This window comes from Ornithodoros turicata, chromosome 6 (assembly GCF_037126465.1).
Source record: "Ornithodoros turicata isolate Travis chromosome 6, ASM3712646v1, whole genome shotgun sequence".
NCBI classification, from domain to species: Eukaryota; Metazoa; Arthropoda; class Arachnida; order Ixodida; family Argasidae; genus Ornithodoros; species Ornithodoros turicata.
Window position 1 is genome coordinate 34,929,356 of NC_088206.1, and position 25,529 is coordinate 34,954,884.

General features: G+C 44.3%; 1 protein-coding gene and 1 long non-coding RNA gene across 2 annotated transcripts; both read right to left on the reverse strand.

Moving 5' to 3' along the window:
- Positions 1-279: 279 nt before the first annotated feature.
- LOC135396531 (cylicin-2-like) lies at positions 280-18,673 on the reverse strand. Its single transcript, XM_064627560.1, has 6 exons — positions 18,509-18,673; positions 18,344-18,452; positions 18,146-18,247; positions 7,901-7,952; positions 3,613-3,750; positions 280-1,044 (listed from the first exon to the last, which is right to left on the reverse strand). Exons 1-6 carry the CDS (start codon positions 18,538-18,540, stop codon positions 299-301), a joined length of 1,179 nt encoding a protein of 392 aa, XP_064483630.1. The 5' UTR covers positions 18,541-18,673; the 3' UTR covers positions 280-298.
- Positions 18,674-19,557: 884 nt separating this feature from the next.
- LOC135396533 (uncharacterized) lies at positions 19,558-25,529 on the reverse strand. The gene is made up of 4 exons (XR_010423420.1): positions 25,307-25,529; positions 23,058-23,203; positions 22,667-22,779; positions 19,558-21,317 (listed from the first exon to the last, which is right to left on the reverse strand). It is a non-coding gene; the product is annotated as an uncharacterized LOC135396533 (long non-coding RNA).

Here is a 25,529-nt window from a genome sequence, read left to right on the forward strand (position 1 = left end):
CAGCCTTCAGTGCTACATACAAGATAAGAATCATAGCGACAGGTGATGGTTTGTGATGCTTGAAACCCCAAATTTTGGGGGAACATTGCTGTTTGTTATAGGACTGCCACTCTATAAACACATGCTGTAGTTTTGACTTTGTAAGCAACTTGTCTGCAGATAGCTGTTCGGCCCTTCACTAGACAAAAGTGGGTGAAAATATGAATGTTTATGGTCTGTAGTGATGTATGCATACCACAGATTTACGTGTGTTGCAACAACATTGCAAAGTGAACAAAATTGACCAAGTTAAAACTATTTACTGAGTTTTAAACACTATTTTCTTTTTTGTTGGACCTTGAAAGATGGTTTCTAATAAAGTGCTCTCTTCCTTTCTCTTTGCTTTCTTCTTCTTTACGGGACTCTGAAGGGCAGTGTCTACAGAAGGGTCCTCTTCAGCATCCCACTTCTTTGCTTTCAACTTTTTCTTTTTTGTGTGACTGTTTACAGCAGAGTCATTCAACAAGTTATCTCCAATATCACTTCTCCGTGCTTTCAACTTTTTCTTTTTTGTGGGACTCTGAAGGGCAGTGTCTACAGAAGGGTCCTCTTCAGCACCCCACTTCTCTGCTTTCAATTTTTTCTTTTTTGTGTGACTGTGTACAGCAGAGTCTGTCAACAAGTTATCTTCAAGATCACTTCTCCGTGCTTTCAACTTTTTCTTTTTTGTGGTGCTGCGAAGGGCTCTGTCTACAGAAAGGTCCTCTTCAGCATCCCACTTTTCCGCTTTCAACTTTTTCTTTTTTGTGTGACTCTGTACAGCAGAGTCTATCAACAATTTACTTCCAATATCCCTCTCCTCCGTTATCTGCTTTTTCTTTTTTGTACGACTGTGTACAGCAGAGTCTGTCAACAAGTTACTTCCAATATTCCTCTTCTTTGTTTTCTGCTTTTTCTTTTTTGTTGCAAGATGCAATGCACACTCTTCTAATGGGTAATCTTCAGGTCTTTCTTTCTTTCTTTTTTTGCCTTTCTTCCTTGCTGTACTCAGGGTTATGACATCATCTGGTACAAACAAGAAATAGGGCTGCCATAAGTATTCTTGCTTTTATAAAGTACACAAAGGCTGACACGAAATGTTTTGAAAGGGCATAAACTAAATGGAGCAAGGCTCCACGTAGAAAGTCAGGAAAATGTAAAATATGGAACACAGAGTGTTGGAACTGCACAATGCAACTTGCCCCACAGTACCTATAACGAGCTTGCTACTCTATTAAAATGTACATGTAGGTTCCCTACTCAAAGACAGTTCTTTTGTTCTCAAAAGATCTCGCAGTATGCACAGGTATGTGTGTGTGCACACCAGGATCAGTGGGAGGGACAGAGAGGGGCAGGTTTTTCTACACAGTCCCCTTTACGTTGAAGGTCTAGCTACGCCACTGTATCCCACACGTCCCTACGAAGCAGAAGAATGCTACAAGCTCATGTTCTCATAATTTGTTTCAAAATGTAACTTTGCTACAATGCAGCATTGTTAAAGTATAGCTGTAGCAACCCAGCTACATTTTGCTCTTTGAGGCATGCTAGCTATGGGAGTAGACCGAAATTCTTCATTTGCTGAATCTCCACTCAAGTTAAGCTCACCCAGGAACTGTTTGATTCTACAGTGTGTCCCAGAAAACGTGTCCTTGACTTATAATAAAAAAAGTACGCCACCTAGAATCGTGGTCAACTGCATTTATTCTTACTAGGTTTTTGCCACCTCCTGATGTGAATGTCATGTATCGCAAGTTTAATTATGTAAGTATTTGCGAACTGAACTCTGAAATTTGCCAAGCAAAGGTCACTTTTTTACCTCAGCAATATGAAGAGCATGAAATTCATTCAAATTCATGATAATTGGCAGTGATATTCATGAGCTATCCCATCAGAAAAAATAGCCGAACCTCATTCTTTTCGGAGCACCGGACCATAACGCGCACCGACTTTTTGAGCGCAATCGCTGTCAGTCTGACGAAGGGAGGTCCCAAACCCAGTCCACAGAGTGATAGTAGAAAAAGTGACAGTTCCTGAAATTGGGAGGGGGAAAGCATGATGCCATCGAAAGCCGGCCGCGATAAGCCATGCCTGCGTTATCTCTCTGCGATGCCGTTGTGGACTGGGTTTCCTACCTCCTTTCGTTGGACTGACAATGATTGCGCTGAAAAATTCCTCGCACGCTATCCTCTGGGATCTCCGTACAGCATGATGTTCTGCTATTTTTTACGATGGGATAGCTCCCGAATATCCCTGTCAATTATCATTAACTTGAGTAAATTAGACATGCTCTTCACATTGGTGGGATAAAAGAGTGACCTTTACTTTGCAAATTTCCGACTTCAATTCGCAAAAATTTACACAGTTGAACTTACGTTACACGACATTCACATCAGGATGTGGCAAAAACCTAGTAAGAACAAGTGCCGTTGACCGTATGATTCTAGGCGGTGTAGTTTTATTATAATTCAATGACATGTTTTCTGGGACACCCTGTATGTGGGTGTTGCAGAAGCATTGATAATTCCTGATACCCTTGCAAAGCCACAGACTTGTAGCATTCTGACCCAGATGAGTTCCCTGTTACAATCGCATAGAACAGGTGTTCTCAAACAGGGTTCTGCGATGTCTCATGAGGGTCCCTCGTCCAGTCATCAAATGTAGTAACAGAATGCATTTGCTATACCGTGCATGGTCTGATTTCGCTGCTGATTTTGTGTGTGGCTGTTCACGCTTTGTGATTGGAAAGAGGAAGACATAATGACTGCTGTACAACAATATCAACAGCTAACGTAAATTTCGTCTTTGTACGAGTAATATTGCATCAGCGGGCACAGATAGAACTCTCTATCTGTGCTCCCGGGCAATGTGTGTATTCAAGTTACCGCTGATTGTTCATAAAGTTGATAACTTGGTGCTTAAGGCTGTGTCACGCTGAGAAGGCTGCAACGTTACATGCTACGGAGCCCGTCATACCCACCAATCGAACGAAAAGTAGCAGCGCATGAATGTGGATGGTGACACCTTCGTCAGACGAATTAGTTTTACTGCACACAATTCCGTCATGAATGCAGCATGAGCCACTTGAAAATTTTACTTGATTTGGTACTGCATTTGCAATTAACTATGACAGTTCGCAGTACCAGCTCGCGTGGTGTAGGGGTTGGAATGATCACCTTCCACACCAAGACTGGGAGGTGATACGGGTTAGATTGTCGGCACCAGCTGTGCTGTCTCAGGATTTGCCCTGGGTTTTCCGGCAGACTTTTGATGAATGTCAGCACAGTTCCCACTGAAGTTGGCCCAAGGATGCATACTAACCCCCTGTCCCACACACCTTCCTGCTGTCCTCTCTCCATCTGTCCACGTCTGTATGCCGCGCAGAGCCACAGTTGCTTCACAGTTACATAGAGTGATCAGCACATGCGTATCATATCCAATAAAGTCAACTTGAATTGTCGTAGCTTGTATGCACTTTACCCAGTAGCTAATTTTCTTCCGCCATTAGCAGCAAGCTTACAGGCAGAGCTAACAGGTTAGCTAAGCTGGTCATCTGTCTGAAAAGTAGTTACATGTGCATGCATGAACACACCCCACCTGATCCAAATGGCAGGAACCTCTGCCGTGCACTGTTTGTGTCTACTGTTGGGCTGCTCACTCCTGCATCAGGCACCACAACTTCAGGTATGTCAATGACACGGTTGAGGGTCACCACACCACGTATCCGCCCCGACACTGGAAAATTGTCATTCGACAAGTTAGATGACTTGCTTCAAGTGGACATATTACGTTTTATGCAACACAGTGCTAATACCACATAATAGTGTCATTCCATGGTTGCTCAAGAAATAGCAACATGTCAGAACTTGCTCTCTCTATGCGGGACTTTGCATTTCATGAGAGCAACAGTTACTGTACAAGGGTGGTTCCATAACTTTCGGGCCCGACCAACTTTGAATAGTCATAGAGACGAAACAAGTGTATCACTTTTCGACATCGTCACATCGTCACACATCACATTTCGACACACACACATTTCGACGTCACATTTCGAAGTCGCATTTCGACATCGTCACCCTTAACTTCGATGCACTTTTGACACCTTTCAACCAGCATTCTTATACCCTTGAAAAAATAGTCAAAAGTTTTGTCCGCAAAATGCTGGAAAACTGCCTCTTGCACCTCACTATCGTTTTGAAATCTCTGTCCTCTGAGATCCCTCTTCAAGTTTGAGAACAGGAAGTAGTCACTCGGTGCCAAGTCTGGACTGTAGGGTGGGTGGTGGATTTCTTCGAAGCCGCACACCTTCAGTGCAACCTTGGCAACAGAAGCCGTGTGGACAGGGGCATTGTCCTGGAGAAACCGGACACCTCGACTCAACCTGCCACGCCTCTTTTCCTTGGTGGCGTCTCGCAGTCGGTGCAGGAGTGAAGCATAATAAGTCGCATTCACTGTGGTGTTCCTCTCTTTGAAGTCGATGAGGAGGATCCCGTGACAATCCCAAAATATTGTTGCCATGATCTTCTTTATGGATTGTGTGACCTTGGCTTTTCTTGGGGGTGCTTCTCCTGGTTTGCGCCATTCCATCGACTCCTTTTTCAAAAGGGGATCGTAGTAGAGCACCATAGTCTCATCCCCTGTGACAATTGACTTCAATATTTCTTCTTCGTTCTCTTGACAGAGCTCCAAAAACTCTTTGGCACAGACGACGCACTGTTGCTTTTGAACTGACGAGAGAAGTCGTGGCACCCATCTCGCACTGACCTTTTTCATGTGAAGGCCCTCGCCGATGATGCGAAAAACGGTTGTTTTGGAAAGCCCCAGCCTTTCTGAGATTTCCTTCACGTTCAGACGCCTGTCGCTCAGCACTTCCTCCTCGACAAGAGAGAAATTTTCTTGTGTCACCACTTCCACTGGACGACCATCGCGTGGATCATCTTCAATGGACTCTCGCCCCAGTCGAAACTGCTTAGCCCAGTCTTTTACCATTGTGTACGACGGAGAGGCTTCCCTGTACACGTTGTCCAGTCGCGCTTTAATTTCGTTAGGCGAAAGTCCCTCTTTTGTCAAGAATTTTATCACAGCGCGGTACTCGATTTTTTCCATTTTAACTGAAGAGTGCACCCTGGCTGTTTGAAATGCTGCTCTCCAACCGACAAAAGCATGGAGAGGGTTGAGGGTGGTGCTCCGGCCCTCCAACAGATGGCGCCACGCGTCCTTAATCGCATTTTTAAATTTGCGCGCATTTTCTACCTCGGGCTGGAAAATTATGGAACCACCCTCGTACATGACTGAAATAAGCAACTTGCAAGTGCAGCCAACAGTAATCTGTCAGCTTTCTGGAACTATGGGTATCTCTAATTCAGGGACTGAAACTGAAACAAATATTAGTTTGGCTCGCTTCTAAATTTTACGACGGGTTCAGTTCCACTCTTTTGTGAGCTACAGTTACGGTTAATCAACAGAGCCTAATCGTTGTTTTTGTTTTTTTCAGCCATTCGCTCACGTCAGACAGAGAAGCTGCAGAGGTCAGTAGAAGAAGATGAAGAATGGTGTTGTGCAAAATGACACAAGGGAGGTACTTGCTGGGCTTTCTTCTATCCAATTCCAGCAATGGGGTCTAATAGCAATTTCAATACATACTTGGTTGGTTGGTGGAAATGCATATCCAATGTGATGACAAGCCATGATTTGAGCAAGTCCTGAATTGTTAGTGTGATAATCACTGCATTATTCTGGAGCATTACTGCTGATGCTGTGGTAACTAACACCAACTGATCTGCTTATCTTGTAGAGTAAGGGACCACAAATGACCGTTCTCTACAATGGCACAATGTTTCAATGACAGAACGTCAACAGTAATAGAAAACAAAACCTCATGCACGCGCAGCCAGGGTGATGATGATCACGCCGAAGTGGATGAAGGTAGCGGATTGCAACAATCTTACCTATAGCAGCATAACAGTCACGTCTGGCAAATTTCAACAGAGACCAAAGGGCTGCCGATGGGAGGTGACGTTTGCCATGAGTGGAGATTGCTTACACTGTGCAGACCCGTGTACAAAGCCTATAATCAGGTGATTTCTATGATATACTGATTACGTCAGTGCTGTTCCCTACCACCTGCTGCTTCAACACCCTCAAGACCCAGTTTGCGTATTCTCATGTGCCTCGTTGCTTTCGTGATTGAACTGATTGTTGTGAACTGGTAAGCATACTTATATTCTACGGTTTGATTACAGATTCAGTCAATGGACGGCAAGAATTTGGTTACTTTACAGTTGGCCAGTTTCACGTCAGTTCAGGCAGGGAGGTCCCATCGAACTCCTGGATTTTCATTATGTTTTTATATTTATAAGCTCATTGTACATGTACTGCGTACTGATCAACAGCATAAAATGAATAATTTCTACTGAATAGTTTTCGTGCAAAAAAATTCGAAAGAAAATCCGGCCCTGAATTCGAGTGTTTCAGTTTTGCCGTGTTTGCACGCGTATACTGTATAAGTAGTAATTATAAGTAGTAGTAATAAGGACCAATTTTTCGCGAAATTCGCGAACGCCCTTTTTTTCGCGAATTTAAAGTCCCGCGAAATATTCGAAGCAATGACAGAAAAATACGATTAAGAAGTAACGCACAGGAAGCTGATACATCTTATGTACGCAGTTTATTACGCCCTTATACTGCACTTTCAGTTCTGCACCTGACTTAAAGACTGTAGTTGTTCTAGTTGCCACGTTTACGCTTCTGGTTGTGCCGATCAGCGACTTCGCGAGAGTCATGTTCATTGGCAGCAGAAAAAGTTTGTCGCCTACCGTATGGAGGACGGCACTCTCGGGCGGTCCATGCACGTGGTCGCTATGGTTGCAGGAGGAGGACGCGGCAACGTTGGCTTTATGTACCGGAGCAAGGACGTAGCGGTAATGAGTTGTCACAGGACATCCGTGCATCTTAATGTTTCACATTCTAACACGTAGCTAATGCACTTTCGGTCCATGTGATGGAATTACAGTAAAACCCGCGGATAGCGATATCGCGTACGATATCCCTAGTAAAACTATGGTTTATGATTTTGCCGTCAAAATATACATTGGTTCTATGGGGAAATGACCGGCGTATAGCGATGGAGACCGCGGTTCCGAGTATTCGTATAACGATGTTGGACGCTGTCCCGTGCGCGAACCACACGGCGATTTTCGCCGCGATAAGATACAGTAGAGTCTCGGTGCTACGAATCTCACGGGGTAGCGGAAAAAATTCGTATCATCCGAAATTCACATCAAAAGAATTAAACCAAAATAAAAATTGAGGCAAGAAAATAGACAGCGACTGTTCATTTTCCACTACTGTCAGTGAAAGAGGTAGGTGGTAACGCTTTTTTGTCTCCGTATTTGGCCAATGCTGCTCAAATTCGCGAGATGATTCAAAAGGCCTAGCACGTGCTTTCCACCCGCGAGTCGCGCGACAGTGGTCTAAAGCGAGCTTCTCCTAGAGCACGCAGGTGTTAGGTGAAGCCGACTTGCGGAATTGTGACGTATAGTGTTGCCAGAAGTTGTCCTGCTATGGTGTCTGGTTCCCTCCACGAGTTCTGATCGCTGTTTTCCCAAGCCACTGCGATGTCACACAGCTTCGCGTTTTTTTTAAGCATCTGTTTCTTTTTCTTTTGCTACACGCGAGGTGGCGCGCGACTTTTCGGCGACGCGCTATTTAGGTCAGCCCTCGTTTAACGATGTACCCCGTATAACGATGGAATTCGCGATTACCGTCAATATCGTTATATGCTGGTTTCACTGTAGCAGCTCATTTCAGTTGGGTAGGGCAATACTTATTGCTTTTCCTCTATGACTGAAATATGTTACAAAATGATTGCTACAAAAATACTTACATAAGAGATGTCCCTCGTGCTGTTTGGAGACCACAACACTTAAATGGTTTGTCTGAAAACACAAGAGAGTGGAGAACACATTGAAATCCAGTCAAATAGCAAGAAAGACAAAGAATGGAGGTCAGAGCTCCCATAATCTCTCAATCCCCTCATAGGCATGACACCAAGTCTACTGCTGGATCCCCCTTTCCAAGAAAGGCAATAAGGAGATGACAAGTTGTGAATCCTTTGTATTCCTGGGGTCAATGGTGTTAGTGGTCCGCAAGAATATCAAATTCTAGGCATGTGGAAAAACAAAGTACAGTCGACCCCCGTTTATCCGGACGGTGCCGTTCCCGGCGAAATCGTCCGGATACCGGGGCATCCGGATAAATGAAACGACCGAATAGAAACGTCCTACAGAGCAAGGTTCAATTAAAACACAGAAATCTCGACAATGACAGCTGTTACATAGTAGTCTAGGCACTCGATTCCTGCAAACTTTGCTAATTGCATAGAGTTGAGCCACGCTGTTGCGCTGCTCCAAGAATGTCAGTGCGGACGCAAAGTGTCAATGTCGGAGCCTTCTTTCTCACTGGCGTCATTGGCACCGTCTTACTCCACATCATCGGAGGCAACAGCAGCAATCACACCGTCATCAGTGATAGCTGCACACGCGTCATCATCCTTATCAACGTCAACGTAGTCAGAAACCGCAGCATCATCTACGGTAGTCGCAGAGAACCTCTGCATCAGGGATCGCAGCTCAGCTAGGGGAATGTCTTCATCGGCCAACGGGCCGTAAGCAGCAGGCCCTCGGGTTGGGGTTTTCCCCTCTAGAACCGGACAGTTGCTCGAGATATTTCCAAATGACTCGATTGGTCAACGTGACCCAGCGTACACAAATAGAAAAGGGGGGTCATCGTGCACGGTTGTCTCCCCTACGGAGGAATGTAGGTCCCTGACATGTGACGGGAATAACCCCAACACAACGAGAAGGGTGACGAAGCGGGGTCAGCGTCTCCTATTACTCACGGTAGTCCGAATAACTGAAGCTGGATTACAAGAATTTTCGACTTTCGTTCCCTGGAATTCTTGTCCGAGTCCGGAAGCTGAAGTCCGGATAAACGAGAACAAAATACTTGGAGGAAAATCCGTTCCCGTGCTTTTTGTCCGGATACCGCGGGATCCGGATAAATGAAGTCCGGATAAACGGGGGTCGACTGTATTTTCAATTGCTTGTATTTAGCCTGTATTATCACATTCAAGCAGACATGGTCAACATTATGCAGATTGCACAGCATCATTCCTGTGGCAAAACATATTTAAATTAGGAAAAGGAATAGTTGTCTTGTACAGTCTACCACCCTGCTGTCACTGACTTCTATGGACCTCTACCCAAGAGATGTCACCGTGACATAAACACAGCATTGGTAGGCATACCAAAACAAAACACACAATGGGAACATCACCATTTCAGCAAGTCCTAGTACATCATATGGGTTGCGTACTTACAGTGCACACAAACCAGTTTCTGTTTTTAATCACAATAGTGTATTTAGGAGCATGCACTGGTTCTCTATTCACTATGGAAAGAAAGGAAGCACAGTCCCTAACGTCACTGTCAGAGACCCATGTTGAACGTGTCAGTATGACCCAATTCGCGCTCACTCTACTGCCTGAGTAGCCGATAGCCACCTTTGCAGCAGCAGCAGAGAGAGAGAGAGAGAAAGAGATATGGACAGAGGTAGGGCTAGCTGTGGGGCTTCTCATAAACTGGAGTAGAAGAAACTGAACACTTGTTTGTAGGTAATGAGATCCATTGCCACCCGTTGGAGCAAATTTGCGTAAACACAATCCGGTCAAGTTTGTATTGTCCACTGTAGGATGGGACAAGCAAGTCGAGTTGACCTACTCGTGCAAACAGGGCTATTGAAAACTAATAGAAGCCCCCCCCCCCACCAAAAAAAGAACGCTACACGTGTCATTTCCATCTCATTAGCAATCCGAAACTATGCAAATCTACGGGCCTTTTTGAAAATGTGCACAATGATCACTGGGTGATCCCATTTTCTACACTGAGTACGTCAGTGTGGTTCACCGATATACAAGATTGTGTAAATTACATTATCTGTGCCTTACACTTAGGGTTGCCATCTGTCTGGATTTTACCTGAACAGTTCGGAAATTCAAGGTGTGCATTCAGTGTCTGTGTGAAGGTGTAATCCGGACAAAAAATGTTCGGAAATTGGCCAGGTGGGGGTAAAAACCTTATGACTTGAGATTTTCGTTTGCGGCATCATCACCAAAGATTGAGCGATAGCTAGAATGAGCAATCAAAGCTACGTTGAGCGACATGAAGATACTGTGAAGATACAGCCTCTCATGTAGAATCCTCTATACCCAGCGTTGAAGTCTCATCAATTTGATATGGTCCCTCACAATACACTTCATCCAATCCAAGACAGGGCAAAAAATAGCGGGTGGAGTGGCAGTGCCCGATGGTAACAGCATCCCCCATAGAACCCATAGTTTGAGATAGTTCACACAGCACTGGGACAAATGAAACTGACTGGACCTAATAACAAACGAGCCTCATGAGAGTATACTACTACGTGATTAGCACCTTGTTTCACTACATGCATTGTAGCGAAAGGGAGGACGTGACGCCCCCCCACGGTGTTCAGTATTTGCCATCGGTAAAGGTGGCAACCTTATTTGCACTACAACTCGCCAACAAAATAGATGCGTGTGGAATGTACGGAATTCATTACAAACAAGGGAGGTACCGTTTTTAATTGCACACACAAATCTGTTCTTTGACACTTAGGAGTATTCCAGGATAGCAAAGAAATATAAGCGGCGATAACAGGCACCCGCGCGCAAACAAGTACAGTAGGAGTAGGTTAACGCAAGGAAGAAGGAAAGGCCAATGCACGTGGAAAGGGGGAATATCTCACTCTCTCCCAAGTCAGCGTTTGAGCCACTGCTGGCCACCACCCGTCACTGCCTGTGTCCAGGTGGGAGAAGACAGCATGCTCCATTAGGAGCACCTTGGTGCAAAATTTGAGATTTTTATCAGGATGGCACAAAATGGCACATTTGGCACAGGAGTGGAATCACTGGACTGTTAAAGAGGTTATAACATTTCACCTCCAGGTTATGCCAAATAAATGTAAAAGACAGTGATTTGCATCGACGAGAACCTACACTCCTCACATGAACATTTCTCAGGGACAGTGCAAACACCACAGGCCATTGCCACATTTCTATATCAGCGAATCACACACTGAATCAAATACAGCAAACATATTTTTATTCACAGTGTATTAAGTTTTGCAAATTTTGCGACCGCTAAACAAAAAAAATTGTACTCACAAACACAGCTTGATGTTTATCCCGTGAAAGGTGAAAGGAAACAGCCCTGGAATCGCGAAATTAAATACTCGCGAATAACTTCGCAAATGACTGAATGCGCAATTCACAAAAATTAATTCATCGCAAATAAAAATATGTTTACAGTACTGGTTCTGAAACATTGTTTCCAGTGCTTCCCGTCCGGACACGGTTAACGAATTCTGGATGACCTGATAAAAAAAATCAATGTTGGTAAATTGGTTCCTCATCGCGCAGGCTGAATTCTGGTTAAGTGAGTTACAGATAAACGTATTATAGGAACAATGAGAGAGAGTGCTCCTATCGCACTGTCAGATTTTCTGTCATGTGTAACAGCTCTAGAATGGGGAATAGACCTTTTTCACATATGCGTCGTATCCTAGCGACAAAACAAATCCACGTGGGTAGCACAGAGTACCAAAACTGGTCCGGAGTGGGACCGACGAGCTCGCGCCGTTAGACCGGTCTCCCCACTCTTCCCCCCTTCTGTCGTCCCCATACTGCGCCATCTAGTGACGATGGAGATAACCCTCTCCGGCGCCCCATGGTGATGAGCATAAGCCGTTGTGAAAAAGGTCCACTGCATGGGCCTGGGACTTTCACTGACATATTCAGGAGACAAACCCCCACATTTTCTAATGTGATTCTCCCAAACAGCTGCTCAACTGGGCACTATACGGGACCAACGCTTCTTCCATGTTGCACTTAGGAGCGCTAACCACGGAACTGTTTTCTTATCATCAGAGTAATGATTCCGTTTTACATTATATAATACCAAGACAAATTTTAATTTGAGCCCTTTTGCTACAGTGTAAGCGCTGTATGTCTGTGGGAGGGTACTTGGAGCATATCCTGACATAGTGAGGTGTCACCACGGGTACAGTCAAATTGAAAGCCTCCTCCGAATGTGGCGATAGCTGCACCGTTTTGCATACCCTTTCCTTTGGAGCTATGGGCAGTTGCATAAGCCACGGATAACAGGCAGCAGTGGGTGGAGAAAGAAAATGCGAAAACCTTCCAAAATTATTGCAAAAAAATTAGGATTCTGAAAATAATTAGTTACCGTAACTAGTTCCTGAAAAAAGGTAACTACTTTACAGCTGACACTTACTTTCTTAGGAACAGTAATTAGTTTGCAGCAACTATTCTGTGCACCAGACCGACCGGACCACAAGATTAGCACTCCCGCTATCCCGTTGCAGTACACCCACGTTTTTTCTGCACGTGTTTTTTCGTGGACTCTGTTCATACTTGGGATATTTGCTTCGTTTTGCACATTTCCTACTATGAAAGTAGAATCAGGTTTGCGTCTTTCGAACTGCTTAGGGGCATTTGCATTATAAATTTAACAAGGTGCGGAAGTCGTGTCTTCAGATTCAAACAAACTCCAAAAATGTAAAAAGCACCCTGTACGGAGCCCGTGCAGGCGATAGTTTTCAAAGTGGAGAGGAGGAAACTCAGAAACCTCTTGTGCATGCTTTCTTCTGTGCCGACATTGAGCGCTTCCTGATACAAATTTGTTTTGGAGGTACAAGAGAAATCTTTATTTGTGTAAGAACAAACGCTAAAGTCTGTGTTACTGAGCTGACATTTCACTGTGACACATAGTTAACTTTATAAAAAATTATAAACTCTGCACGCACACCAGAGAAACCCAAACTTCGCACCGCAAGGGTTTGTCGCACGACTGACTGATGTTATTCAATAACTCGTGAAGGGCCCTTTCGTATGATATCAGGTCTATTGATATCGCAAATACTAGTTTTTATGAAAGTGCATTCAAATTTGCAGGGTATGCTCACATTTACTATTTGCCCTTGGTTATCTGAAAAAATATGAGTAGCTTCATATCTCTCACTTGCATTGCAAAAGAGATCCTTATTATGTCTTTCTATTTATTTTTTGCGCCTGAAACGCACTGCGATATTCGGGAGTGGCGCGGCCCTTCCATGCGCCACTCGTTTTCACGCATGCATCAAAGCATTTCACCCGGCAACACAGTTTTACTGTGGGCTAAGAAACTTATCAAATAGACCTTAGTCCATTCTATGGTTTCAATGTGGTGTTCCACTAAACGGCAAGGTGGGTAGTTGGTAACATGGAGGTTTGTAACTAGGCACGGGTACCATGCTGACCACGGGTACCACAGGCCTTTATTAGCACAAACAATTATTTAACTTTGTTCCTATTTTCATAGCAGGGAAAGATGCGAAACCAAGCAAATGGTCAAAGTGCAAACAGAGTCAGAGACCTCGAAAAAACATGTGCAGGTGAGACCAGACAACCTGTGGATATGACGTCATGCCCAATGGGATAGCGTATCGTTAATGTTGTGGTCCGTTTGGTCTGGTCCAAAGAATAGTCTCTGCGTAATTAGTTTCCATTACTAGCTACTTTTCCAGTAGCTAGTTACTTTTAACTAAGTTACTGCGAAAGACTGAGGCTCATTTACTTGTTCCGAGGGGTGAACGAGTGCGCTGGTAGCGACATACCGCAGTAGTTTCGGTATGGCTTGAATGTGCTCGAAAGGTGGTTTGAATTGGTGTGGTGTCACTGCCGGCACGCTCCTCCCAGAGCCGTATATTAAAAGGGAGTTTGGCCATTAATGGGTCATGCCTATACCTGAAGCTCCACCCACTTTTTCAGCTTTCTGACCAATGGAGTCTTGAATTATGGGGCGCTATCAATCAACCTATCCTCACTATCTGTCCCCGCATCCAACACGGGCTGCGCCATTTTGGGTGGCAAGTGGAATGGATGGGATTGGAATGGATACCTCTCTCAATCGGCAAAACTAGTGGATTTTTTGTGCAAATTTGATGAGCGCCACCTAGGGTGCGTGGGGCGCGTTGACAATTGTTGTCTGCTTCCGTTGTGCCGCTGCCTGTAGAACCACCTGCTGGGACACATTCTGTCGTCGGTATGAGTTTTAAACAAATATACATGAATCGTTGGAATAAAAAAGTCAAGAATGCTTATATCTATGAAAGACTAATTAAATATAAGATTGTACAGCACAGTGCCATTTTTTGTTATGATTTCGTTGTGATCACCACGATCGCCGTGTTCACTAGGCCTAATACTGTCGACAAAAATTATTATTTTCGGTTAAATATCGATGGGTGATCATCAGTTGAAACTGATTTCCGAGAGACGTATATGAAGATGTACATTTGCGGCGTAAAATCAGAGTAGTCTGTGAAATTTTTTTTGTCACGAAATCCCCGCTTCCATGTGTTTGTTTTCGTCGCCATTTTGGGTGGCAGTGAGGTGTCATGGCGACCCCTTTGATAAAAAGCAAACCAATCAGTGGAGCGAAACTGTGATTGACAGGTCGAGCCTCTTTTTGTGACTCCTCCCAATGGCAAGACTCCCTTTAAATATACGGCTCTCTCTCCTCCACCCCTCTGAACGAGCGAACAAGCCAACTTCCGCTTGCCGCTAAAGAGTCGCCAGTGCCCCACAGGTACCCTCAGTCGTGGTCTGAAACAGAGTATCACTGCGCGCAGAGCTAAAGGAGGCTCCCATGGGTCAGGCACCTGTAACGTGCTCCGGTTGGTTTGCCAGAATCACGTGGCTAGGATTCAAAAGGGCACTCTGTACCTTCTCACTTGTGCACAGTTCGTCCTTCGTCCCTTCGTCTGCGTGCTGGCTCAGGCGTTTCATTTGAACTGTGGGCAGCTGCGAATTGACAGCTTGATTATGTCATCTTTTGTTGAAAAAGTTGTGTGCGGCGGGCTTACTTGTGTGTTATGTTGTGTCTCTGTCGTGTTGCACTGTTTCTCTACCCAAATATCGGCCAGTCTATCAGATTTCGGAATGTTGTTGTCAGTTGAAACCACGTTGACCCCGTCTGATTTCCGACATAGTGGCAACAAAGATAAGCCTGCAGCGTACGTGCTTTGCTTCGCGGAGACTACTCGACATACTGCACGCAACCACTGTCACTCAGTACTCTTTCTGGTCAGGAAACTCGTGCGAGAACTTCATTTCGGCGGCCGAGCGGCGCATGGTGGCGCAGCGATCGTTCGGGGGAGACTTTCGTGTCCGCTGGTGCCTGCGCGTATGGCTTGCATAGTGTTTCTATGGGTGCTTGAAAGTGTACACCTTTTCTTTCTTTGTGCTTGCATTTTGAGTGCATAAGCAGAGGTTCTTTTTTAAATATCCTTTAAGTTTATTGCAATCTTTGCACTCTGTTCGTATGTAAGAATGATCTACACATATAAAGGGGACTTCGCCTGATTCGAGCGTGCAGCATTTCGTGATGGCTATATGCTCTTCATGGAAGGGGTGCCTTAACTTGACGAGGACTGAATGAAAGTATTTTTTTCTTTGTCTAAAAACAGCGATGACCTGGTCTACGGGTATAAACAGAAAACATTCGCTAATAGGCTTATTGGAGATGTGCTGCGATGAGCGTGGTTTGTTGAGCTCCTTCAAGTTGATCACTGGGTGATATATGTAGCATCAAACACTAAAGAACCGTAAAATTTTCAGAGATATATCATTCAACATGATATCAATACAATAACATGTCTTAGGGTACAACTTTGGGGGGAAAGATGTAATGCCAAGTCGGCTTAGTAAACGAAGTCCACTCATACCGATTAGTTTTTGCTGCATCGGAAGCAGGCAGAGGGAGGGGCGATGTTTTTCTATCTTTTTATCTATTCATTTTTCTTTTTTTCTTTCTGCAATGCTTCTGCGGTCCGTAAACTACAGACTCTAGAGCCCATTCATGGCCATGTATAGTGCTAAAAATATATAGTTTCCTTGTCTTCATGCTGAATTTGAAGAGAAAGGCCCAATCCCAAAATTTCCTTCTGACCTCCCAAATAAAACTCCATTCTGCCATTTTAAATAATGTGTTCAGTGAAATGTCCTGGAACTGCTCTGACTTATATGCCGAGGCTATCTACAACGCGGTGATAGTGGAGCCGTTGAATTTGACATCTGAATCTTGTCAGCCAAATTCTATAGTCGGAAAGCGCTATCAGGTCACACTTCAGCAAGAGGTAATTCGATCGTGTTAATTTAATAACCCGGCTTTAATCTTGTTGGAATCGGCAAAGGAACGTATGGTTTTCTCCGTAATTAGAGAGTATTCGTCCAAACTACATTCAGGAGGCACCAATCATTGTGCCTGCTGGTTTTGTTGTGATCTCTCATAACAAGTTTTCCAATCATCTCTTCCCAAAGTGTGTAAAAGTTGCTCTCTACAATACGTTAAACCTTGTGCATAGCACTGCACCACATCAAAAAACAACATAAGTACATTTCCACGCCGAAAACAATCGATCCATACGATTTATAGCATGTGTATCCCCGGGCTCTCATACTGCCAGAGATCATTTTAGAGGATTAAAATACAGGCTTTCTATACATACTTCTTCTGAAGTCTTATCTGTCTGTGCTGAAATAGAATCACCTCGTAATTTTATCTCTGTTCAAGTTACAACAAACTACCACGAGGAAAACAAGAAAATCACACGTTTGGAAAGTTTCGCCCGCACACAACAACTACGGAAAGCGTCATTAGCTTACAATATATCACTGGATTGAGTGACTGTGTAACAAAATGCAATCATATGTTTCTCGACCATCATTGAGAGCCATGAGTGAGAGCAAAATTGAAATTTTCTGTGTCAAAGAAAGCCAACAACAAAAGTTGCAATATACGCGGCAAATCTGCAAATTTACGTTCACTGAACTGAAATGTGCCGGCTCAAATCATGAATCACTTCGAGAATTAATTGTTTCTGTTATGAACACGAAATAAACTTAAAAAAGTAGCTTATCAAATATTTCCTGAAAACACGCAGTGCTGCGGAAACATAGTCTGCTCCACGAGGGTGACTCCCCCCGAACTACGCGATCGCCCCAAGCAGGAGCAATTGTCCCTAAGTGACCTAGTCTATTGTATTAGAGCGGAGTTTCCTGATCAGAAAGAGTATTGAAGGACAGTGACGCAACAAAAGGACATGGTCATATAAAACTTGTTTGTTATTAAGAATAGACTGTGTGCGTGCACTGTACAAGCTTGAACTTGATCCAGTGTGTTAGCAAACGCCACAGTTAGGGCGCTGTACACGCTGTGCTTACGCATGTTTTAGGCGTCTGAGCCAACGTGATGCGTCAATAAATGTATGCTTTGGTCAGAACGTTCTAGAGCTGCTTTCCAGTGATTTTGGTATCACGGGACGATTGACATGAAAGCCAGTACAAGCACGACCTACACTATACTAGAGACCTGGACAACTGGCAATCGCCTATGGGAGAGCCGGGTCATGGCATAGTTACGGTAGTGGCCGCTGCAAGCGCCACATAGCATTATTGGGGAGAGGGAATGTTGCTGTCGCCTTTGCCATCGTCTTTCGTGCTACCAAGCTGTTGCTAAGCACGCGCTATTCTCTCTCGCACTCTTTCGTCGTCGTTGTCAACTCAGCCCACCATGCTTTGCCGCGGTTTCGGCAAGCCACGTGGTAACGAATAGTGCGAACTAGCGCCAAATCCCATAGCCAAGCGGCGATTGCCAGAACTACTACCTCAGCGGTGGGAGCTTTGCGGATGTCCAGGTCTCTAGTATAGTAGTAGGTCGTGGTACAAGTCAATGGGAGCCGGGAACGGCTGAGCGCCGAGCCGAACTGGAAGGCTGGATGGCTCCTGATTGGATGGTTCAGGAAGCAAAGGAGACATTCTGATTGGCCACAGGCACAGTGTTGTGTGAGTTATCCCCGACAATGGGCTCTATGTGGAGCTGTTTGGGGCTGGCGTCGCACCGGGGAGAAAATGCCCACTGCTCGCGTTTTCCGTAAACTTTTGCCGGGACCTGTACATGTCTCTCGCCCTCTACAGTAATGTCCTACTCACACCTGCTACATCTTTCGAGACTTCGTAGAGCTTTTCTCCAACTCGAACATTCTTGTTTTTCTTCCAAGATATTTTAACACCATTTAGATCCTGGATGTTGACCTATCAGTAAGAGAAAAATTTCAGACAAGTAACAGAAGTGGAATAATAGTACTGTAGTAACAGCTATAAGTAGAATAATGAATAAATAACGCTCACGTCTTTCGGCACTTGGAAGAGCCACACTCGTTTCCTCCCTTCAGCGGCCTCAGCTGTTGTGAGAAACTCGCTGTCCACGGGTGTTAGGTCGGAGGACACATCAAAGCACCTGAAAGCAAATTTTAGCGCTTGACGTGTCCCATTAAACTAGTTAGGAAGGCACACCTGTTCTCAGGTTTCGCTGCAGAGGTTGACATAACTCGGTTACTGCTGAAGGAGTCGTCTAATCACGTTCAAATGTGCAGAACGCTACACTGACTGCGACGGTTTCCATCGGTTCCCATGCTTTGCGCCAAAGCACGTGAGCCGCGAGAGCTAAAGCCAAAGCCAAAGCCAGTCAAGTGTCAAGTCGTCATAGTGGCCATAGTGATCGTGATGGCCGATAATACCGAAACTCTTGACAAACGATTGTTGTCTATTGGGTGATTGAATGAGAAATCTGACAATATTCCATAAATTTTTCGATACTAGCTGAAACTAGCAATGAAGCTGACACATGTGCAGCAGATGTGAAGATGTTTTGATGTTATAAGTCGGGAAAATTTCTTAAATTTTATTACGGTGTGCCTATTTCGCTGTATTATTTAGTTGCACCTTTCACTTACACTTGTTTTTGTGTTTTGTTATGTTTTTAAAATCTAAAACAGAAGTATAGAACATTACGGTGGGAGCGTCTTTCCGGAGAACATTCAGTGAGGGAGGAGTGCGAGGAGAACTGGCAAGAGAGAAACAAAGCAAAGACGCATGCGCCGTTACCATGACGACCCTGAGACGCTCTCTGCCTAGAGACAGGAGGATCAAAGCCATAATGGCCAGAAAAGCAACGCTTCTGCGCACGCGCCGTTGCCAAGACGACCGCCGACGCTCCCTTCATGTGGCGCGCCGTTTGACATATGGTTTCGATTTGTGGTTAGCTGTGGCTGAACCCACTCCAGCAGGACAGAGATGGCCGAAGACGTGTCCAGGATTTCCTCCTTAGTTTCTGAAGAGGAAATCCTCAGACAGCACCTGAAAAGCCTCAAATGCGACGCTGGACAGTGGTACGGTTACTTGCCAAACGAAGACTGCCTCGGAAAACTAGAGCGGGATCTATGCAAAACCGGCGTCAGTTTTCAAACTGAGCGATCACGCTACGCCCGCCCTGCAGAGAGAAGTGAAGCTGGTAAGTTGAGCTGAATACATTTCAACAGCAGTAGATATTGATTTGGATTCTTCTGCTCAGACCGATAGACGCTTATTATGATTGAAAGACATGTCTTTCAATCATAAGCGTCTATCGGTCTGAGCAGAAGAATCTGAATACTTGTATGTAGGTAGATGAGTGCGGGCATAAAAATTCGTACCCACACGGCATCCGCATGGCCCGCAACCGCAACAACATGCCACTGGTGCAATCCGCATCCGCACATCCCGACCCGCAACCGAATGCGAACACAGTTTCATTTATGCCGCATATGATCATCACAGGACGAAATTATTTATTGATGCTGGGGAAACTGTCCGCACCACAAGCCGACGGGCTGGTTTTGCGCCTGCGGGTATTCCCGCGTAATCCGCGGAGGCAGTGCGGGTCGACCAGCAACCTGCTATGACACAGATGTACCCGCGAAGAACACGCTTGCGCGGGTATCCGCGGGTATAACCCCAGCCGCACTCATCTTTGTTTATAGGTACTTGTAACTTGAGGAAAACGCCAGATACATTTTCAAGAAGGCACTGTTACCTGTTACTCAGCTCGTTTTTCATTTACCTGTATCTGCTCTTCAGTTTTTTATTGTTTTTTTCTTCTACAACTTCTACAGCACTAAAGTTTGCAAACAAGGGATACACAGCAAATGACGCACACACAATGAAAAGTTTGGGTTTGGAATAGCTGCTGCATTAAACTGTGAGCACTTGCACTCACACGTTTTTTTTGGGGGGGGGGGGGGTGGAGGGTGATAGCCCCCCCTCCCCCGATCCATCAGTGGGTCACAGTCAAGACTGAGCCTAGGTTTTTTGTTCTTTTGTTGTTGTGTGCCCATCCTGTTCAGCAACAGCAATTTGTAGGGAATATTGGAAAAGACCAACTGTGTAGTTTTTCTTGTGGTATCTCTAGCTATAACTAAAATACTTTTAGCATGTACTAGCTGTAACCCAGATACATTATAAAAATAACTGACAATCCTGCTTTCAATGAACAACTACATTCGTTGAATTATATGATGATGATGACCATGTCAGCGAACTTTATATTTAATGACATGACGGCATTGCAGCTAGGCTCCTGTTCAGCACTGGGAAAGGCGAAGTCCCCATTTCACTGGATATACCCTTTCAAGTTCTATCCAATATAAAGAAGGGGTGCATCTTCGGGAAGGATCGACATGGGATTCAGGACGAAAAGGCAAGTTAATTGTTATACTCACACACAAACTCCGAGTCATTTACCTAGTTTAAACGTTTTACCTAGTTTTACCTTAGGTCAGTGGGTTTATTTTATTTCCGCGTTTTCACTTCATACTGTTGGAAATGCGTGAAGTGAAACAGATGACTTCAGAAAATCCCAGAGCTCATCACGTTGCATGGAACTATGGGACGATGATGATAAGAAAATAATTGGTCAGACGGCAAAGGTGCAAAAAACGCTGCAAAGTGTTACAAAACGGACAGCGGAAGACAAACAGGAACGAGCGCCTTTGCCATGGAATACCAACTAGCCCAACGGTCTGTGTTATTTGGTTAGACGGTTTGGTTTCTACTTTCTTCACATACACGGAACAAGGTCATCGAAAAAGAATTCGATGGGGAGAACACTTCTCTTCTTTGTGACTGACCTTCATGTAGCTTAGGCTTTCCCCTTACGGATGTGACGAACCATCAGAATGACTATGTACATACTTTCACAAAACTACTGTAGTTCTTAAACCAGCTGGTTCCTTAATGTATCCTATGGTTTCAGGCTTCGGCAGGCTCCACTTCTGACTGGGACGAGCTACCAAAAAAGAAGAAAATGAAAATACAAACCACAAAGAAGAAGGGATGCACTGCATATATGCACATAAAGAAGATAGAAGCTTATCCAGACTTCAAGGTAAAAATTAATCATCACAAAAACATGGTTGTCTTAATTGTATGTATATACAAACGTTAATGAAAGCAGTAATATCTACAGTGAGTGATTCATGAGAGCTATTGTAAAGGAAACTACATTGCAGACAAACATTACTTAATCACAAGTTCATTGTCCAATGTGCTTATTATTTTATAGATCTGTGCACTGAAAATGCATGAGCCTTCTCTCAGAAAAAATAAGCACAGTTCAGACCTACACGATGTAACACGCTTGTACAACATGCAACATTTTTAACCTATCACATGTTCCTGTGGCCTTGCTTGGGAATGAGGGAAGCAGCAGTTAACTCATCGAGGAGTGGCTTGGTTAGATTTGTATTCTTCTCTCAGCATAAACTATAGTTGTTTAGCAACAAATGGTCTCTGAGGATATGCAGTAGATATCCACCACAGCCATAGACATGAAGTTCCACAGGGGCACAGATCAAATACATAATGCTTAGTATTCAAGTTCCTTCTTTTCCCTTTCTCGTAGCCTTTCCTCCTGTTAGTTGTTGTTTGATGTATCTGAGTTCATACACACGACAAGGGAAGGCACAACCCAGTCACCCTTCAACAAGTCTACTGCTGCATCTCCAGGTTCTTCGTGAATGCCTGAGGCTTATCGTACCATACTGCTCTGAGGCTCATGTGTGCACCATCCCTATATTTGTGGCCAGCCTCAGCTATTCTTTGTTTCTCAGATCAAGCTTTCATGCAGGTGCAGCACTAAAGCTCGTTACTGTTATGTTCAGTTGGTAATGTGTTCATTCTGGCAGTACACTAGCTTTTTTGTCAGGTATTGAGTTAAGAGTGTCACTTGTTTATCTGTCACTTTTTCTCAAGCTTTGAAATAGTTTGTTAACTGACAAAAATTAAGGAGCTACAACAGCAACAGGAGAATAAATATGAACAGCCCAGAGCATAAATGTGGTGTTTGATTCCCAGTGCTAGTGCCTTTTAGTACCTGTATTTCATGGATTACATGGCTTACTGGGTGCTTTTGTTTTCTTTTTTTTTTATGTTCATTTACCTCACCATGCTACTGAGTCTCATTGTTCTGCACACCGTAGGACGAGTAAAACATTGTAGTGCATTTAATTGTACCACGTGTAGACATGGAACAAATTTGCACAGTACTGAAATGAGCAAGCATTTACTGTAGTGGCAGTATGCAGAATTTCACACAGCATGCAAGAATGTTCCAATATACAACACAGTGATGCTCACATGTACATACTGTCCTGCAGGTGGATCCTTCCCTCAGTGCAACAGCACGAAGAGAAGCCAAAAGCAAGGCACTTGTCAAGCTAAGCGAGAGCATTGCAACCAACGACAGCTCCCTGCAAATTGAACAGAGGATATACGTCAGCATTTCAGGGAAAGGCATGCACACAAATCATAACTTTGGAGATGCCATTTACTATGCACAGCCAGTAAACGGCAAAGTGGCACAGGAAATTGAAAGACTTGTACATAAGGGCATAACATCCGTAAAAGAACTGCAAAAATGCATCACATACTTTGTTGAAGAGATTTTGTTTCCTGGCAAAGAGAAGCCACAAACTTCATGCAGGGCATTTTACCCTACAAAAAAGGACATCAGCAATCGTGTATGTACCGTATTGAGGAAAGATCGCTTCAGTGCCGTAGACCAGGAGAATGCTGCTGCTCTTATAAATACATTACAGGAGCAGGAACCGACTTCAAGTTTCTTTTTTCGGCCATACCGTTCCTGTGAGTCCATGGTGCAAGACGACCCAAACCCTGAAACATTTTCATGCAATGATGACACCTTGCACACTGTCTCCCGTGAGTGCTCTGAAACGCTAATATTTTGCTACCAATCTGCATTTATGAAATCTCTGATGCAGAAATATGCAGGCACTGTTGTGTGCCTAGATGCAACACATAAGACCACTGACTATGCTCTACCCTTGTTTCTCCTGGCTGTGGAGACACCAGTTGGTTACATGAACGTAGGAACATTCATAACACAGTTTGAAACAGCTGAAAGCATTTCTGAAGCTATGCAGGTTTTCAAGCAATGGTGCCCCTCTTTCAACCCCACGTTTTGGATGGTTGATTATTCACTGCCCGAGATTAATGCGATCTCCAAAGTGTTTCCGGAAGCTCATGTAGTTCTCTGTGATGTACATCGGGAGAGAGCTTGGGATCGGTGGTTGAGAAAGAAGGAGAACAAAGTGAATGACCCACAACTAGTGCTCACAGTGCTGAGAAAAATTGCCAGAGCAGTTACTGCAGAAGAGTACAGCAGCGCAATGCAAACCTTGTTGTCATCCGAAGCCTGGCTCACAAACGAGAAGTTGCAGCGCTACTTAAATGAGGTGTGGTTTTCTGTTGAGAAGATGTGGGTAAAACTACATAGGCTCGAACTTCCTATCACAACAAACAACGGTATCGAGTCACAAAAGAAACTGCTTAAAGAGCATTACATAAAAAGCCACAGTGGCCGCAAAAGCCTTTCTGGGTTGATCAGTACCCTTGTGACCCAGTTCCTTCCAGAAAGGAAGCGATTGTTTCATGAAAAAAACATCAAGTTCACAACAGAGTACAGGCTGTGTCGACCTGACCTTCCTCTGTACCTTCACAACCGGCCACCAAATGTAGTGAAGCACATCATGGCACGTATCACAGCTGCTGGTGATTTCCAAAGGGAAGACATATCTGCGGATGAGCCAGGGATATTTAGCATTAAGTCGGCATCTGACAATGGCTTCTACACTGTTAACTTCAATGTACCATGCTGCACATGCAAGGATTTTGTTGCAAAACAGCTCCCATGCAAGCATTTTTGTGCCATATTTCTTCTGGTTGATTCTTGGACCTTCGAACGTCTACCACAGAGATACCGGGATAGTCCAGCACTCACACTGGAACGCACCACGAATGCAACAGCTGAAATTGAAGCCGAGTTTCAGGATGAGAGCCATATCACATGTTTGACCTCACCAATTGAGATTTCATCACCATTGGCGGATCTAGAAAAAGTTCAAAGGAGAAAGGAAAGGCGTGCAAGAAACAATTTCATCTGTGCTTTAGAGCACTGCAGAAGTTCTGTGTATTACTGTCGGGACACCGAAAGAATAGAAAAGGCACTGGACCTGTTAAAGGAATGTGAAAAAGAACTCCAACTTGGAACTCCGAGATCATCAGGTCTTGCTGTAAGAAGTTCTCCCACAAAGGGATGCTCTGGTCAGCGGAATCAAAGGCCCAAAGGCCTTAGAGTAAGCATCCTAAAGAGGTACCAGGCACACAGACAGAAGTCACAAAATCGAGTGAAAACTGGAGACCTGAGAAAACTTTTTCATGATCCGTAGCCATATGTGATGCCTTTCTATACACTTATGCCTTTGTTTTATTTATTTTTCAGTCAAACCATTTCCAAATAAGTTTCAAATTAAAGAATTTGGGAGCGTTCTCACTATCTACTTATCTGTATCTACCTCTATCTAAAATATATATGTGCGCTGAAATTATTTTCCCAGTTTTAATGGTCACTGCATCTTGGAAATTTGTTATGGTTGCTTACTGCTATGAAGGATGTGTTCTGTTACTAAAGTGAGACGGCGACCAAGGAAAGCATACATGCCACTATGTTGTCAGAAAGAAAAAAAAAAGCGACCTAAATATGCAGATGGCGAAGCATTTCGTACAAATGTTATGTTGAATTGGGTGTCCGATACCTCCCCAGGTAGGCTATATAATTTGTGCGTTCTAGCATCACGAGATATATTGAAAAACGGTCTTGTGTACCACTTCGCGGCATTGCTCTCTACGTGTGAGAACGTAAGCGGTTCGCGGTACATTAGTGGATGTAACATGCTCGAATAGATGTAAACAACTTACCATGCTGCACCGCTCTCGACCAAGCGCATGACAAATGCCTTCCTGCCATCTGCGGCAGGCTAAAAACGCCAATTTGGCAGAGTTTTCACTTGACACAAAACAAATCATTTGCTTTTACATGGGCAGAGGACAATCGTGGGACTGTTGGAGCGTCGGCAGTCGTCGTGGCAACGGCGCAAGCGCAACAGCGTTTCTTTTTTTTCTTCCCTCTCCTCGCTATCCC